A 15,581-nucleotide genomic window follows, 5' to 3' on the forward strand; every position below is an offset into this window, starting at 1 on the left:
TTCACGGTCATAGTCAAGTAGACAGTGCTGGACAAGTCGCACTTGTAATTAATCTTAAACGGATCATTGTGATTTATATTAATTTGTAGTAGTCCATATGTGATATTTTAATAGAGCTCTGATATCAAACATGTCTACGTGATTGATCTCTACCACATCCTCTGGTTTTCCTTTTTGTTTTGCCCACCCAACTAGACAGTACCGTTCTGGAGCTGGAAACATTTGTTTGTTTTTCGAACATCTTTCAATCAGGGCTTGAACGTAGTCATCTTCATTTTCCGTGTGTCCCCTTTCCAAAAATTTGTGCATTATATTAACATTGTATTTATGGACCACATACTGTCATGTTAAAGTCATAAACAATGCGATTTCTGTTCTGGCCTATCGATACATCGATGACAACTCGAGTCCTCATTTGCACCTCGTTTGCCTTCAGCCTCCTGCCATATGTATTATGTAGCCACCTTATATGTGAATTGAAAAACTGTGAAATTTAAAACTGATAATTTACGTTTATAATAAAATATACTCAAATTTCCGTGAAGGGCATTCACAACTTTTTGGAAGTCAAAATTCGCAATATACAATTTTGCCGTGTGATGATTGAACATCATGTTTATCAAATAATTTTAACTGATGAGCAAGGTTCTTGCCATAAACTGGGAGTTACTCCGTGGATGCTACTCGTACTTGTAAGTTTTTGAAAATATGACATTGGTCACACTAGTCCTGTTTAGGGACATAGTGACACAACACAATTTAAAATTTTCATTGTTTATGAATAATTGAGACTGCCTTTCTGTTTGAGCTTTATGTGTGTATATTATGGGTTCATACCATTCATTATATAGTTTAAACAAAGGGGTAAAATCCAGGTCGCCATCTAAGTAAAGTTTGCTTGATCGCTGTCGAACATAATCTGATTCGAGCGGTTGGATGGACTTAACATGGTCGGAAACACTGGTATTCATATCATCAGTTAATACAACATTGTAATTTTTGTGTCGACTTTGTTGATCAGGTGTTAAAACGCCAGTTTCATTATCCACTTTGTCCAAAGCTGTGAATACGAATTGGTCACAAATAGAGAATGTAGCTAGAAACTTCTTTTGCAGACATTAAGGTTCAAATAGACTATATGACGATCGGGCACATATATGCTAAGAGCGTTTTAGTGTCTATGATCAAATCTATGCCATTCCGACATTTATACATACATATTGTATGACAGCTATGACATCGTATTTACACTCTGTGACACCCTATGACACAGGACGCCAACATAAGAAACAGGTTTTTCGACATATATATGACCGATCGTCATAGAGTGTATTTGAAGCATTAACCAGCTCCATGTTATTTTCATTTTGATATTTCGTCAGATGATATTTAATGGTAAAACTTCGCCACGACTGAGTTTCAGTTAAAACTCTGCGTTGCTTTTCATTTATCGCTAATTTGGCAACATATTACCACTTTTATTTCGATCACCCGAAACCTTAACCATTAAAATTGAGGTTTTTTTTTAAACAAAATAATTATAAAGCATTATAAATCTCATTGTTTATGGTAACAGTACCTCTTGAGGTGATTTTTCACAAAAATAGCTCAATATTTTATAATACATGCAATTACTTTTACTGTTAATCTTTTCGAGAGAATGTAGTCTGTTTGTATCAGCAACGCTGGCACTAGTCTTCGTCGTCGTCACAAATAATGTCTAAAAGTTCCATTATCATATTTTAATCAGCAACTGGAGGCAGTGGTGACTTTGTAAAAAGCAAAACAACTAAATAAACATGAATTTATAAAATTTATCACGCCTATAATATTGCAACTAAAATTGTATGTCGCCGTACAATATGATAAGTACTACATACCGTCGGTCCCTATTAAAAAAGTCGGATCTGAAATTTTGTCATTTTCGGATTATTACGTAAAAGTTGTTTTAACACTTTAAATATTTATACCACAATCACAGTTTTTTTTGTTTGTTTGAAAAATTTCGAGATACTCAAGTTAAAAATGACGGATCTACCGAAAGTGTCCGAATAACAATGTCGGTTCTTACCAACCGACATTGTTGGCTGGGCGTTGGTGAGCAAGATGCGTCGAATCTGACAGTTGCTGCTATGTTCACCGGACAGACGGATGTTTTTATAAACGTTTAGAAAAGTTTCTATAACCCGTATTTTTATTCATTACGGCAAGCAATAGGTCACAAAGGATATTTGATGATACATCTTTGATTGCTCGTACTGAAAAATAGCATTTTGCAGATCCGACTTTTTTAATAGGGACCGACGATACAATACATTTTACTAAAATAAACACGACGTAAATTACCATAAGTGATAAATACAATATTTTTTCAGTTTTTTCCGACGTAAAATATGATGAATATTACATACAATAATAGTAACAAGCAAAGAAACGACGTAGACAATGGTAAGTATAACTTACGATACTTTTTGTTGTCGTACGAGAAAAAGATTAAAAATATTAACTTACCTTGAATCCTAAAGTCACAGTTTCCCTGGGTAGAATTTATTTCGTCCATTGTTGTTTTACTATTATCCATTTTTACAATATTATACGCTGTACTATTAATTGTCACATCTGGCCTAATCACACATTTTTGTACACGCATAGATTTTCTATCATTTGTTGTATTCTTGACACTAAATTTCTGTAGGGGCGGGCATATTACGCAATATCTATTGACATTGTCTAGATCTCTTCATTATGGTATTTAATATTCACCAAACCATACAAAAAATACAATATAACCGAAAGTTCACAGTGGTAGCGGTGTGTCACCTCCCGTCCGAAGTGAAGTATCGTAATTAGCAGTCACAATACACCCGCGCGGCAAGATATCCGTGCGTTTCCCGCGTATAGTGTTGCTAAATACGTTACCATGCTTCACAACGGAAAAATTTCAAGAAATTTGAGATACAATAATATGCAATGCTTGAAAATCGCACTTATAATACGAATTTTGAAATTCTGTTAATGGCATCATATGTAATACATACCATGGATACGAAAAATAAAAAAAAAGTGAAAAACGTAATTTTGTTAGTTACAATATTATACGTAGGAGGTGTCGATTTATTTTAGTCTCAGACTTGTTTATAATTATGTCATACCCTAATAACTCACAAGTCTTAATTGCTCTTGCTGTCGAACTCGAGACCAAAGAGGGTCATAAAAATAATAAAACATTATTTTTATGACACATTTTTAATTCTGATATTTCTTTTAGTTGTTTTACCTATGATTCATGTCACATTATAAAATGAATTTTGTAATTTTAATGAACTGACCGAACAAACTATGGATGCCCACTGTTCTGTTGGTAGGATGTTGAAAAAATACATGTATAAATTTGATTATAAATGATTTAGTGCTTTGAAACTTATTTTTTGAAATTACTTCATTCCCATATCAGTTAGTCTTCGATACTGTATCGAATTCTCTTGCGATTTCGTGAATTGAATAATATTCTTGAATACCTTGACACTATACGATTTTTTTTGATTACTTTATAAAAAATCTATTTCATAGAGAAATAATAATATGTTTTTTTTCTGTTACTAGATAAGAATAGATTATTATTATAAAATTTGTTATATCAATTATAAATAAAAAAATGTTGTCACACTTGTTTAGTAGTTCAAACATAATTTTATCCGTTCATTTCTAAATAAATATTGATACATTATTTTTTTCTTTTGTTTTATTGATGTAAACTATCAATATTATTACTTATTATTGCCATATACACCATTGAGAATACACAAGAAAAGTTTCAAATTTTTAAAACATGTGTAGAATTATTTATTTAAAAAAAACTAAATCGACGATTTTTTTGGCAAAAAACGCTTGGGAGTTTTCACATATGCTAGGCTAAATCAGCTGGGAGTAAAAAAGTGAAGCAATCTCGGCAGCTTCTGTAATTTTAAAACTAAAATTTATTTTGAATTTCCACAGTACATAACTTTGAAATTGACATTTCCGGTCACGGTGTAAGTACCACGCGAAGAATCTTATTTTAAGGTCTCAGTACTAACTCAGGGACGCTGGTGGGATCTAAGTAAACACCGATGACGTTTGCAATAGAGTTAGGAAAAATATTATTAATTAAAAAATAAGGTTTTTCGATACTTTTGCTTTAATAATTCAAATATGTATTTATTTACCTAGTCCTAATACAATCATTCTGCGTTTTATTTCGGCAGTCTGCATATGACCCTAGAGACTATAGAAAAGTATCATAAATCAAGTACGTAAAACTTTACTCAAATGTCCGCCTTTTTTCTTACGTGGTATAAGAGATAACATTATTAATATAATAGCAATAAATAAGACAAACACGGCTTGTGTGCTCTAAGTGTGCAGTAAATAGGCCGGCCATAATCTTGTTATGGTATGTGTGCAGTGATTCCCATTATCCTTTACCTGTAAACAATACCCAGTCTGTGTTCATATTATAAACATCTACTGGTGATAAAACTGGTAAACTATCATTATTATTTTGAACTATGTTTTGTATTAAGTACATGATGTATGAGTCAGTCAATATCACACTTTGAAATGTTTTAATTTAAATAGTAGTACACATTCTTCTATTTGATTCCGTACAACTTAGCAATCATGAAATAATTACCTATTATAAAATATGTTCTTAATTAATTATAGGATGTATATTTCCTTTTTAATTCAATAAGGCTTATTATTATATTATTCTGTAAATTAATGAAAGAGTAGGTACAATGTGTTTTAATAAGGAGTGCAAAAGGACTAGGGCTTAGGATATAATATACCTAATATTCTGTTTTTTTTTATTATGTATATAACAATTTAATATATATATATAACATGTATAAGGATACGCATTGAACATCACTAACGCTGTCATGACAAATTGGCGGATTGTGTGAAACAATTATAAAAATGTATTTACTTTAGAATTTCCAGGTTTTTTGGCGGATATCATTTAACTATTAATTGTGGAGTACTCCTGGCTACTAGTTTTTAGTTTTTTTTTACATTTTGGACACTTCCTTCATCTTTTTGGCGACGTTTTTTAACACAATTCGTGAGTGTCAGCACACCGTGGTCAGCCATTTTATATGGAATGCCGTCGACCACTGCAGTGGTACTTACACCATTACAAATAAAACACGCTAATGGACTTACATCGTCACCAGTTTTAAATATTTTATTGTATTTTTTTGACTTGCTTAAGGCACTAAGGCCATAGTTTACAGTATTGGCGATGCTACGTAGAACAGTTTTCTATAAAAATGAATGTCAGTTTTGAAAATTTTGGTACTTAGCGCCTTAATTAATACACAATATATTCATATTATAATATTTGTTATTTATCAGAGAAACTTCTGCCGAATCTGAAATGCATCTTGCTAGAATAGTTGTTAACCAGGCTTCGGTGTTGTTTCGAAAGTACGAAGTGCTGTATTGACATCTATTCGGTTTGCCATTTCGTTTTTTTAATGGCATGGCCGAAAAAGTCGTCTCATATAAATCGATTGTCGAAAATGTGAAAGATAATTTTAGTGTATTTGTAATTTGCAATGTTGTATTTTATATCTTGATACCAAAGTGGCATCAAAATATTACTCGATTAGATTTCTTTATTTTTGAGTATAAAATGTGTATGGGTTGACATCTTCCATAGACGGATTCATTGAAATTTTTGGTATTATACCTATGCAGCTTAACCCATTCGCTGTGGACCATTTAATTAAAATTTATTTACCACAATTAAATACCATGCTAAAACGCACCACTTGCGATGGACGCAGCGAATGAAGGGCAACTGTTTGCGGACCGCTCGAAAATTTCTACGGACCGGCGGTTTGGGAAACACAGTCCCAGATAATATTATTATAGTTTTACCTGTACAACTTTTTAATATATTTACGACACTGTACATGTCTACAATACAAAGGGACAAAAAAGTGAATTTCATGATAATTAATAATTTAGGTTTTATATTCCTAATGTGATATTAATTATTGAGTTGTTAAAAAATTGTTGTCGTTTTTCCCAAGCCACCCTTTTTTAAAATGCATACTTAATTTAGTTATTAGATCGGAAATTGCAGCTTATTATCTAAATTACTACAGATTGTTCTAGACATATTTTTATTATTACATAAATTGATGGATCCTTACACCATGGAGCGTAAAATTAATTGAATATTTTGGGGGCATTCTTCATTTGAAAACAAAGTGAAATTAGCTGTACCGTAGGGGATTGTTAGTTCACAGTTTAGACACGTCGACAAGTAGTTCTCGTTTAACAGTACATCCTTTGGACACAACGTGTATTTAGTCGTGTACAACGTTGTTATGCAATAAAATCTATTTTGAAAAAACTGAGAGTTACGCTCTTTTTCTTTCTAGAATTCTCATGTATTTCTTTGTTTCGGAGTACATTCATAATACAGCTATAAATAATATTATATCTGTTTAAATGTAACTATTGTTCGTATCTACCTGTATCAATTATTATTTGTCGTACAATGGTGATGTTTAACTATACACTGCTTGTATTTGTGGTAGTTTATGTAAAACACAATATTATTTACCTTTGAGTGTTTTTAAAGTAGTCTTGACTACTACCTTATTTGAATCGCTATAATATCGTGTACAGGTTTTAATTTTGCAGTGTTAAAATGGAGTTCTATTAAATATTAATAAAAATAACAATTTTATATTTGGTTTGTTTTATTTTTAATGACATTTTTTTATCTGTTTAATACTATACATCGATGACTATTATATGAATGTAGCGTATGTATGACGGCATTTGTCCTGCGATTCTCCATTGTTATTTAATCTGCTTGGCGACCATTATTACATCAGCTCCCTTACCCACTAGTTTTTTCTGATCTTTACGCGTTATCCCCAATATGCGTATTTATATGCAACGTTACGCTCCTCAATAAATAATAACCAAGACGGATTTCGATCGCTTCAATGGGACAATGTCATCTGATACAATATTATAACTTGAAGGGTAAAATTGTTTATTGAACATATTAAGAAAAACAATACTATTTAAAGTAATACTGTTTTGAAAATCTAAATCAATCAATTGGTGTAATCAAAATTCTGTAAAGGCTGCCTAAAATTTATCGGGTATGAAAATTAGTCATAACGAATTACAAAGCATTCAATAAATATTGTTTGGGCCAATTTTATTATGGTAGCGCTAATCGCAGACAAAATTCCTAACCTACTCCCTTAATGATTGTAGCTCATCCAGGCATGATATAAACAAATCAGTTATGTAGACTTCAAATGTAAATTGGTATAATAAATATAATTCATATAGGCTGTTTTGCAGGTTTTTGAATTTGTGAGTGTCCTACGAAAATTAAACACACGATAAAGACGTGCAATGGTGTTGCAAACTTCAAATGCACCAATATTAAATGAGCGTTAGTGCATAAACCGAGAGTAGTTGTCAGAACGAAGGACAAGAATAAAATTACGTATTCTTGAGACGTGACACTTAATACACAAGGCAGTTGCCGATGTTAGACGGTAGGTATATTTGTAATTGAGGTAAGTATTATAATAATTATATTACAATTATTGCTACCCAAAATAAGATAGCCGTCTAAACTGTCAAACTGGTCTAAATCGCTCTTAAAGTTAACACAGCCAAGAGAGATGCTGTTATAACCTACCATAACCTTACCTATTATAGGTAACAATTAAAACCTCTACATGAATATGATAAACTACCGCGATATAGGCCTTGTATATTATAGAATAGCTTCGCTTAAAGTTTTTGCAATCGCATTCTTTTACGGTCTAAAAACAAACCAAAACAGTTTACAACCAGTAATAATTTACATTATTTTATTTATTTTTGTTTTCCTGTCGAATTTCTTCCAAGTTCTCATCACTTGTGTTCTTCGCATGAGTGTATTTCTTGATAATAATATGTAGGTACCTAAGATAAGAACTACTTCTCGGATTTTAAAAGCTGGAACATCGAGTAGTTTTGACTCGTTTGAGCAAGAAATAGTACAATATTATTATTATATAGGCGATCGTCCAAAAATACCTTTGCGATCAGTGTTGCCAACCGTTTTATAATTATAGTATAATATCGTAATATAATTTAATATAAAAGTGCTATAATTTCGCATTTGCCATTTCGAAATCGATTCGTCTTCGGAAAAAAGGAACCTGCGGCCCGCGGCGAATAATTTTTCCTAAAAAAAACGAGCCGATCATGAAAAATGGGAACCTCCGGCCCGCGGTGAAATATTTACACATACTACTAAATTCTTCCTTATTTTTTTTCTGAGAAACAAAAAACCTATACATTTTCAACAGATGACAACGCGTACTATATTTTATCCCCAAATACTATAATTTTGGAGGCTCTGTACTATAATTCCACTTTCAAAATATGGCAACACTGTTTGCGATTGACACACTGGCCATCCTTGCTATAGAACAATTAGGCCCTCCTCCCACGGCGCAACTGAAATCTGACAGAACTGGTTTGTGAAGGATCTCATAAACTGGCCAATGTGATGCTTCGCACACGGCGCTACTGAAACCAAGTTGAAATAATAATCCCATAACCTCAAACTGTCAAAACTGTGTTGTACAAAAACTGACAACACGCGCGCTTATTAGGTTATTTTAATTTAAGTTAATATTTAACAAACAATGTCTTCGAGCGGGTCAAGCGACGAGGAGACTTTGGTTTTGTATCAATACAACAGATACAGGAGTCAAAATAAAAGAAGATATTGGATTCATCCTTATATAGAAAGGAACATAAACTGCAGACTATTTGTTGCTGCAAAGGAACTGCAAGAAACCGATTCCAAATTTCTGGCTTTCTATAGAATGTCCAAGGAAAGCTACCTCGAGCTTGTTAGGATCATCACTCCTGCCATTCAAAAAGAAAACACAAACATGCGGGAATGCGTGAGTGCCGAGGAGAGGATCCTAATAACTCTGAGGTAAGCCATTTTTGCATCACTTACCTTATAAAAATTATGAAATAATCCTTTTGCCACCTCATGGGAGGTTGCCTACACTACTTTAGGTAGGTAGGTAAGTGCCTACTAAAATAATACATAGTCATATTGTTTATTGTTCAAATATGAATGCTTCATCTAAGATAGTTAGGTATATTGTTTTCAAATAATGTTTAATAAAATTAAGAAGGTTCAAAAATAAAAGCTTAATTGAACATAGTCATATTGTTTGAAAATAATGTCTAATAAAAATAAGAAGGTACAATAAAATGCTTAAATTAACAGTCATATTGTATAAAAAAAAATGATTTAATTTACTCCTCCACCAGCACTAGTCTGTTTCACAATATGTGTGTGCGGTTAACGGATCATCTCCTTGCATGCAATAATAATATGGCAACGGAGATGGTGTTTGGGCATTTGGTGGTGAAAACAAAGTTCGGGGAGTACAAATATCATCAATCAAAATTAATACTTTGCGCTTGAACAACTTCATCTCAGAATCATTCATTTCCTCGACTTCAGGCAACAAGCTCAAAAGAAACATTTTTTTACTATTTGTTTCTTGTCCAGCATCGGAAGTCGTGGCTTTGGAGGTCTTTGCATTTAAATATTTTATGAAGTGAAGTTGAAGTATGAAGTTACTTGTGCTAAATTTCCATGGGTTGTGGCCGTCACGGTTTTTATGAATGGGAGAGTGAATTGCATTGCATTTGATAAATAATACTCTTTTTTTTTCTTTGTCCCCGATCAACTTGCGGCAGGTTTCATATGACGGACGAAGACCGCACGGAGGTTTTTCCATTTTTCCTTGGACTCAGTAGCTGAAACAATATATGAATACAATTATTAAAAATAATATTCTTTTGCAGGTATTTGGCAACAGGGTGTACATTTGTCGCGCTTTCGTTGTACTTCGCTAGAGGAGACAACACAATTGGAAGGATTGTGGCGGAAACTACGAAAGTATTTTGGATCATGTTAAAAGAAGCATACATGCCCATCCCAAGCGAGGATCGATGGAAATCTATCGCTCAACGTTTTCATTCGCTGTGGAATCTACCAAACTGTGTGGGTGCCATTGATGGAAAACACATACGAATCGAAAAGTTTTCCAATTCTGGTTCAAGCCATTATAACTACAAATCATACCATTCTGTAATATTAATAGCATGTTGTGACGCAGATGGGCTGTACACAACCATTGAAACTGGCTATGCCGGAAGAAACAGCGATGGTGGCATATTTCGGGCCTCCGCTGTCGAAGCACTGGATCACAAATTAGGGGCTTAATATTCCATCGCCCTCCAAGCTACCTGACGATGATGGAGACAATGTGTTTCCCTATTATTTTGTAGGGGATGAAGCGTTTCCGTTGTCACGGTATTTAATGCGACCCTTCCCCCAACGAACGTTGGATAATGTCAGACGAGTTTTCAATTACAGATTAAGCCGGGGAAGGAAAACTATCGAATGTACGTTTGGGATGATGGCGGAAAAATGGCAAGTATTGAATAGCCCAATACGATGTAGAGACCCAGAAAAAGTGAATGACATCATACAAGCGGTTTGCATTCTCCATAATTATGTCCGCAAAAGGGAAGGTGTTGAATACACTGCTACAAGAGTAACTAATGCCAATCAAGTAAACGCGATACCATCGCTTCAAAACAATATTACAATAACTGCTCAGTCGTCAGCATACGTTTTAAGAAATTATCTAGCTAACCATTTTGTTACTCCACGTGCATCACTGCCTTGGCAATGGAATTATTGTTTATAATGTGCACGATAATATAACATACTTTCATTTATTATTATCTCATTGGGTAAAACCATTTATGTGCTCTCTCTTATATATTATAAATGTTTAATTAATAAATAAAATACATACGAATTTTGAACATACCTGTTAAATTCATTGCCTTTCCTACTTTATTCCAAGCCTTTTCCGTAATATCTCTACGGGAATATTGTGGTAGACTGTAATTATACAGACAGGGGTGTCTCTCGACTTCTGCCACAAAATTTAAATTAAACGTCTGTTCGCTCATTTTTACGATATGACGCTAGCGGCTTTACGAAGTGCTACCAATTTTGGTAAGAAAATATGATTTTTCACCGAAATCTAATGATGTTGGTACCACTGTTTTACGGTGACTGGAAACAACTGATTCCAAATTTCTGGCTTTCTATAGAATGTCCAAGGAAAGCTACCTTGAGCTTGTTAGGATCATCACTCCTGCCATTCAAAAAGAAAATACAAATGTGCGTGAGTGCCGAGGAGAGGATCTTAATAACTCTGAGGTAAGCCATTTTTGCATCACTTACCTTATAAAAATTATGAAATACAGGCGGACCTCGACTTACGAACGTTCGACTTTCGCACAATTCGCTATTTCGCACATTTCAAAAAATCGTTTTATTAAAACGTCGCGCCGTGGGGTTAAGATATCCCCTTCTCGCTCGCTCACAAGCAAGTGCATTTCTTGCGTCACTTGCATCCTGCTCGCACCCGTCACTTTGCTTGTGAGCTAGCTAAGATAGGTTTAGTCTTGCGAAAAGTATATTAGTCTATGGTCTTGCGCAGGAGCGCACGCGGGCGTGTTATGTTGTGCGTTTTGCTAATTTTATTCATTTGAAATATTTCACCCTAAAAATTTATAAACATGAGTGAGAAACGGAAAAACTGCAGTGTTGATATGAACAAAAAGAAATCAAGGACTCAAACTTCTCACAATCGAGGCAAAGATGGAAATTATTAGACGTTCTGATAGCGGCGAATCTATTGCTTCAATCAGACGTTCGTATGATACTAACAGGTCTATGATATGTTCAATTTTGAAAAATAAAAATAAAATTAAGGAATACGTTCAAAATTGTGGAGATATATCTTTAAAGGTTGTTTCCAAAAGACACGGCATAGTTATGGATGAAATGGAAAAATATATGTCATCATGGATCGATGACCAACATCAAAAAGATGTCCCTCTGAATATTTCAATTATTCAAACGAAGGCTCTTAGTTTGTACAAAGATTGGAAGGCTAGATTAAAAGAAGATTCTAACACGATTTTTCAAGCAAGTAACGGTTGGTTTATATTAAATTCACTGGAGAATCGGCTGATGCGGATAAAGATGCTGCAAAATAATTGCAAACCCCATTTAAACATGTCTCTTAAACATCTTATATTTACTTGATAAATAAATATTTCAAAATACACACAATTTAATTTTTTTTTTACTTCCCTCTACTCTCAAACATTCAACATTCGCACACCTTTTCAGGAACCAATTATGTGCGAAAGTCGAGGTCCTCCTGTAATCCTTTTGCCACCTCATGGGAGGTTGCCTACACTACTTTAGGTAGGTAGGTAATACATAGTCATATTATTTGAAAATAATGTTCAAATATGAATGCTTCATCTTAGATAGTTAGGTATATTGTTTTCAAATAATGTTTAATAAAATTAAGAAGGTTCAAAAATAAAAGCTTACTTGAACATAGTCATATTGTTTGAAAATAATGTCTAATAAAAATGTTCAAATATGAATGCTTCATTTAACATAGTTAGGTATATTGTTTTCAAAGAATGTTTAATAAAAATAAGAAGGTACAATAAAATGCTTAAATTAACACAGACATATTGTTTTAAAATAATGTTTAATAAAAATAAAAAGGTACAATAAAATGCTTAAATTAACAGTCATATTGTATAAAAAAAAAATGATTTAATTTACTCCACTCCACCAGCACTACTCTGCTTCACAATATGTGTGTGCAGTTAATCGATCATCTCCTTGCATGCAATAATATGGCAACGGAGATGGTGTTTGGGCATTTGGCGGAGAAAACAAAGTTCGTGGAGTACAAATATCGTCAATCAACATTAATACTCTGCGCTTGAACAACTTCATCTCAGTATCATTCATTTCCTCGACTTCAGGCAACAGGCTCAAAAGAAACATTTTTTTACTGTTTGTTTCTTGTCCAGCATCAGAAGTCGTGGCTTTGGAGGTCTTTGCGTTTAAATATTGTATGAAGCTGTCGTCGACAGCACTACGCTGTCTTCGTTTCCGAGCAAAGGTATTACTGCTTGGAGTTTCAGACTGCTCGTGCGACTGTTGGGAAAAAAGTTGTGTCTCATCTTCATGTACGGATGTTTCTTCACTTAAAATTTGTGTTAAATTTCCATGGGTTGTGGCCGTCACGGTTTTTATAAATGGGAGAGTGAATTGCATCGCATTTGCCAAATAATACTCTTTTTTTTGCTTTGTCCCCGATCCACTTGCGGCAGGTTTCATGTGACGGACGAAGACCGCACGGAGGTTTTTCAATTTTTCCTTGGACTCAATAGCTGAAACAATATATGAATACAATTATTAAAAATAATATTCTTTTGCAGGTATTTGGCAACAGGGTGTACATTTGTCGCGCTTTCGTTGTACTTCGCTAGAGGAGACAACACAATTGGAAGGATTGTGGCGGAAACTACGAAAGTATTTTGGATCATGTTAAAAGAAGCATACATGCCCATCCCAAGCGAGGATCGATGGAAATCTATCGCTCAACGTTTTCATTCGCTGTGGAATCTACCAAACTGTGTGGGTGCCATTGATGGAAAACACATACGAATCGAAAAGTTTTCCAATTCTGGTTCAAGCCATTATAACTACAAATCATACCATTCTGTAATATTAATAGCATGTTGTGACGCAGATGGGCTGTACACAACCATTGAAACTGGCTATGCCGGAAGAAACAGCGATGGTGGCATATTTCGGGCCTCCGCTGTCGAAGCACTGGATCACAAATTAGGGGCTTAATATTCCATCGCCCTCCAAGCTACCTGACGATGATGGAGACAATGTGTTTCCCTATTATTTTGTAGGGGATGAAGCGTTTCCGTTGTCACTGTATTTAATGCGACCCTTCCCCCAACGAACGCTGGATAATATCAGACGAGTTTTTAATTATAGATTAAGCCGGGGAAGGAAAACTATAAAATGTACGTTTGGGATGATGGCGGAAAAATGGCATGTATTGAATAGCCCAATACGATGTAGAGACCCAGAAAAAGTGAATGACATCATACAAGCTGTTTGCATCCTCCATAATTATGTCCGCAAAAGGCAAGGTGTTGAATACACTGCTACAAGAGTAACTAATGCAAATCAAGTAAACGCGATACCATCGCTTCAAAACAATATTACAATAAACTGCTTAGTCGTCAGCATACGTTTTAAGAAATTATCTAGCTAACCATTTTGTTACTCCACGTGCATCACTGCCTTGGCAATGGAATTATTGTTTATAATGTGCACGATAATATAACATAATTTCATTTATTATTATTCTTGTTGGGTAAAGCCATTTATATGCTCTCTCTTGTATATTATAAATGTTTAATAAATAAATAAAATACATACGAATTTTGAACATACCTGTTAAATTCATTGCCTTTCCTACTTCATTCCAAGCCTTTTCCGTAATATCTCTACGGGAATATTGTGGTAGCCTGTAATTATACAGACAGGGGTGTCTCTCGACTTCTGCCACAAAATTTAAATTAAACGTCTGTTCGCTCATCTTGTACTTTTGAGTTTTGACGTCTCTGCTGGTTGTTTCGGTTTTTACGATATGACGCTAGCGGCTTTTACGAAGTGCTACCAATTTTGGTAAGAAAATATGATTTTTCACCGAAATCTAATGTTGTTGGTACCACTGTTTTACGGTGACTGGAAACTTCAGAGACCGCGCGACTAGCATGTCGCATCTCTTCGCGACCGTTTTGAAGCTGAGAGATTCCGGTCTCGCCGTCAGCGAGCCGCCATTGAAATACATTAGCTAGAGACTGGCTGGAATTTTAGTTTCAGTTCCGACGGACATAAGTCGCGCCGTGGGAGGATGGCCTTACAGTTCATACATAGCCAACAACGGGGGGACGGAAAAGTAGAACCAGTCGTTGTGAATGTATTGGCTTTCTACTTGAGTCGGCAATGACTTGGTTCAATATGCTTGTGAACGACTCAATTATGAAATGGCATAACAATAATAATATGATAAAATCCTTTAGGTAACTGATTACACTGAATCGAATCAAAACTAACCTCCATAGAAAGATCATCATCATTCTCTTGCTTTACATTTTTAGTAATGAAAGTATGGTCATCTGGAGTCATTGAAAATTGCAAAAGCACGTCATTCCAAATTGGACTAACATCGATTGGTTCACGTTTTATATCCATTTTTCTGTTTATAAGGCCAACCTCCCACGGCGCAACTTATGTCCGTCGAAACTGAAAATAAATTCCAGCCAGTATCTAGCTAATGTATTTCAATGGCGGCTCGCTGACGGCGAGACTGGAATCTCTCAGCTTCAAAACGGTCGCGAAGAGATGCGACATGCTAGTCGCGCGGTCTCTGAAGTTTCCAGTCACCGTAAAACAGTAGTACCAACATCATTAGATTTCGGTGAAAAATCATATTTTCTTACCAAAATTGGTAGCACTTCGTAAAGCCGCTAGCATCATATCG

At 34.5% G+C, this 15,581-nt stretch overlaps 1 protein-coding gene across 1 annotated transcript; it reads right to left on the reverse strand.

Moving 5' to 3' along the window:
- Positions 1-12,799: 12,799 nt before the first annotated feature.
- LOC147077067 (uncharacterized) lies at positions 12,800-14,668 on the reverse strand. The gene is made up of 2 exons (XM_085940983.1): positions 14,489-14,668; positions 12,800-13,401 (listed from the first exon to the last, which is right to left on the reverse strand). Exons 1-2 carry the CDS (start codon positions 14,631-14,633, stop codon positions 12,800-12,802), a joined length of 747 nt encoding a protein of 248 aa, XP_085797109.1. The 5' UTR covers positions 14,634-14,668.
- Positions 14,669-15,581: the final 913 nt, after the last annotated feature.

This window comes from Rhyacophila brunnea, unplaced genomic scaffold (genome assembly GCF_057557595.1).
Source record: "Rhyacophila brunnea isolate RB1 unplaced genomic scaffold, BYU_Rbru_1.0 scaffold_13, whole genome shotgun sequence".
Classification (NCBI taxonomy): domain Eukaryota; kingdom Metazoa; phylum Arthropoda; class Insecta; order Trichoptera; family Rhyacophilidae; genus Rhyacophila; species Rhyacophila brunnea.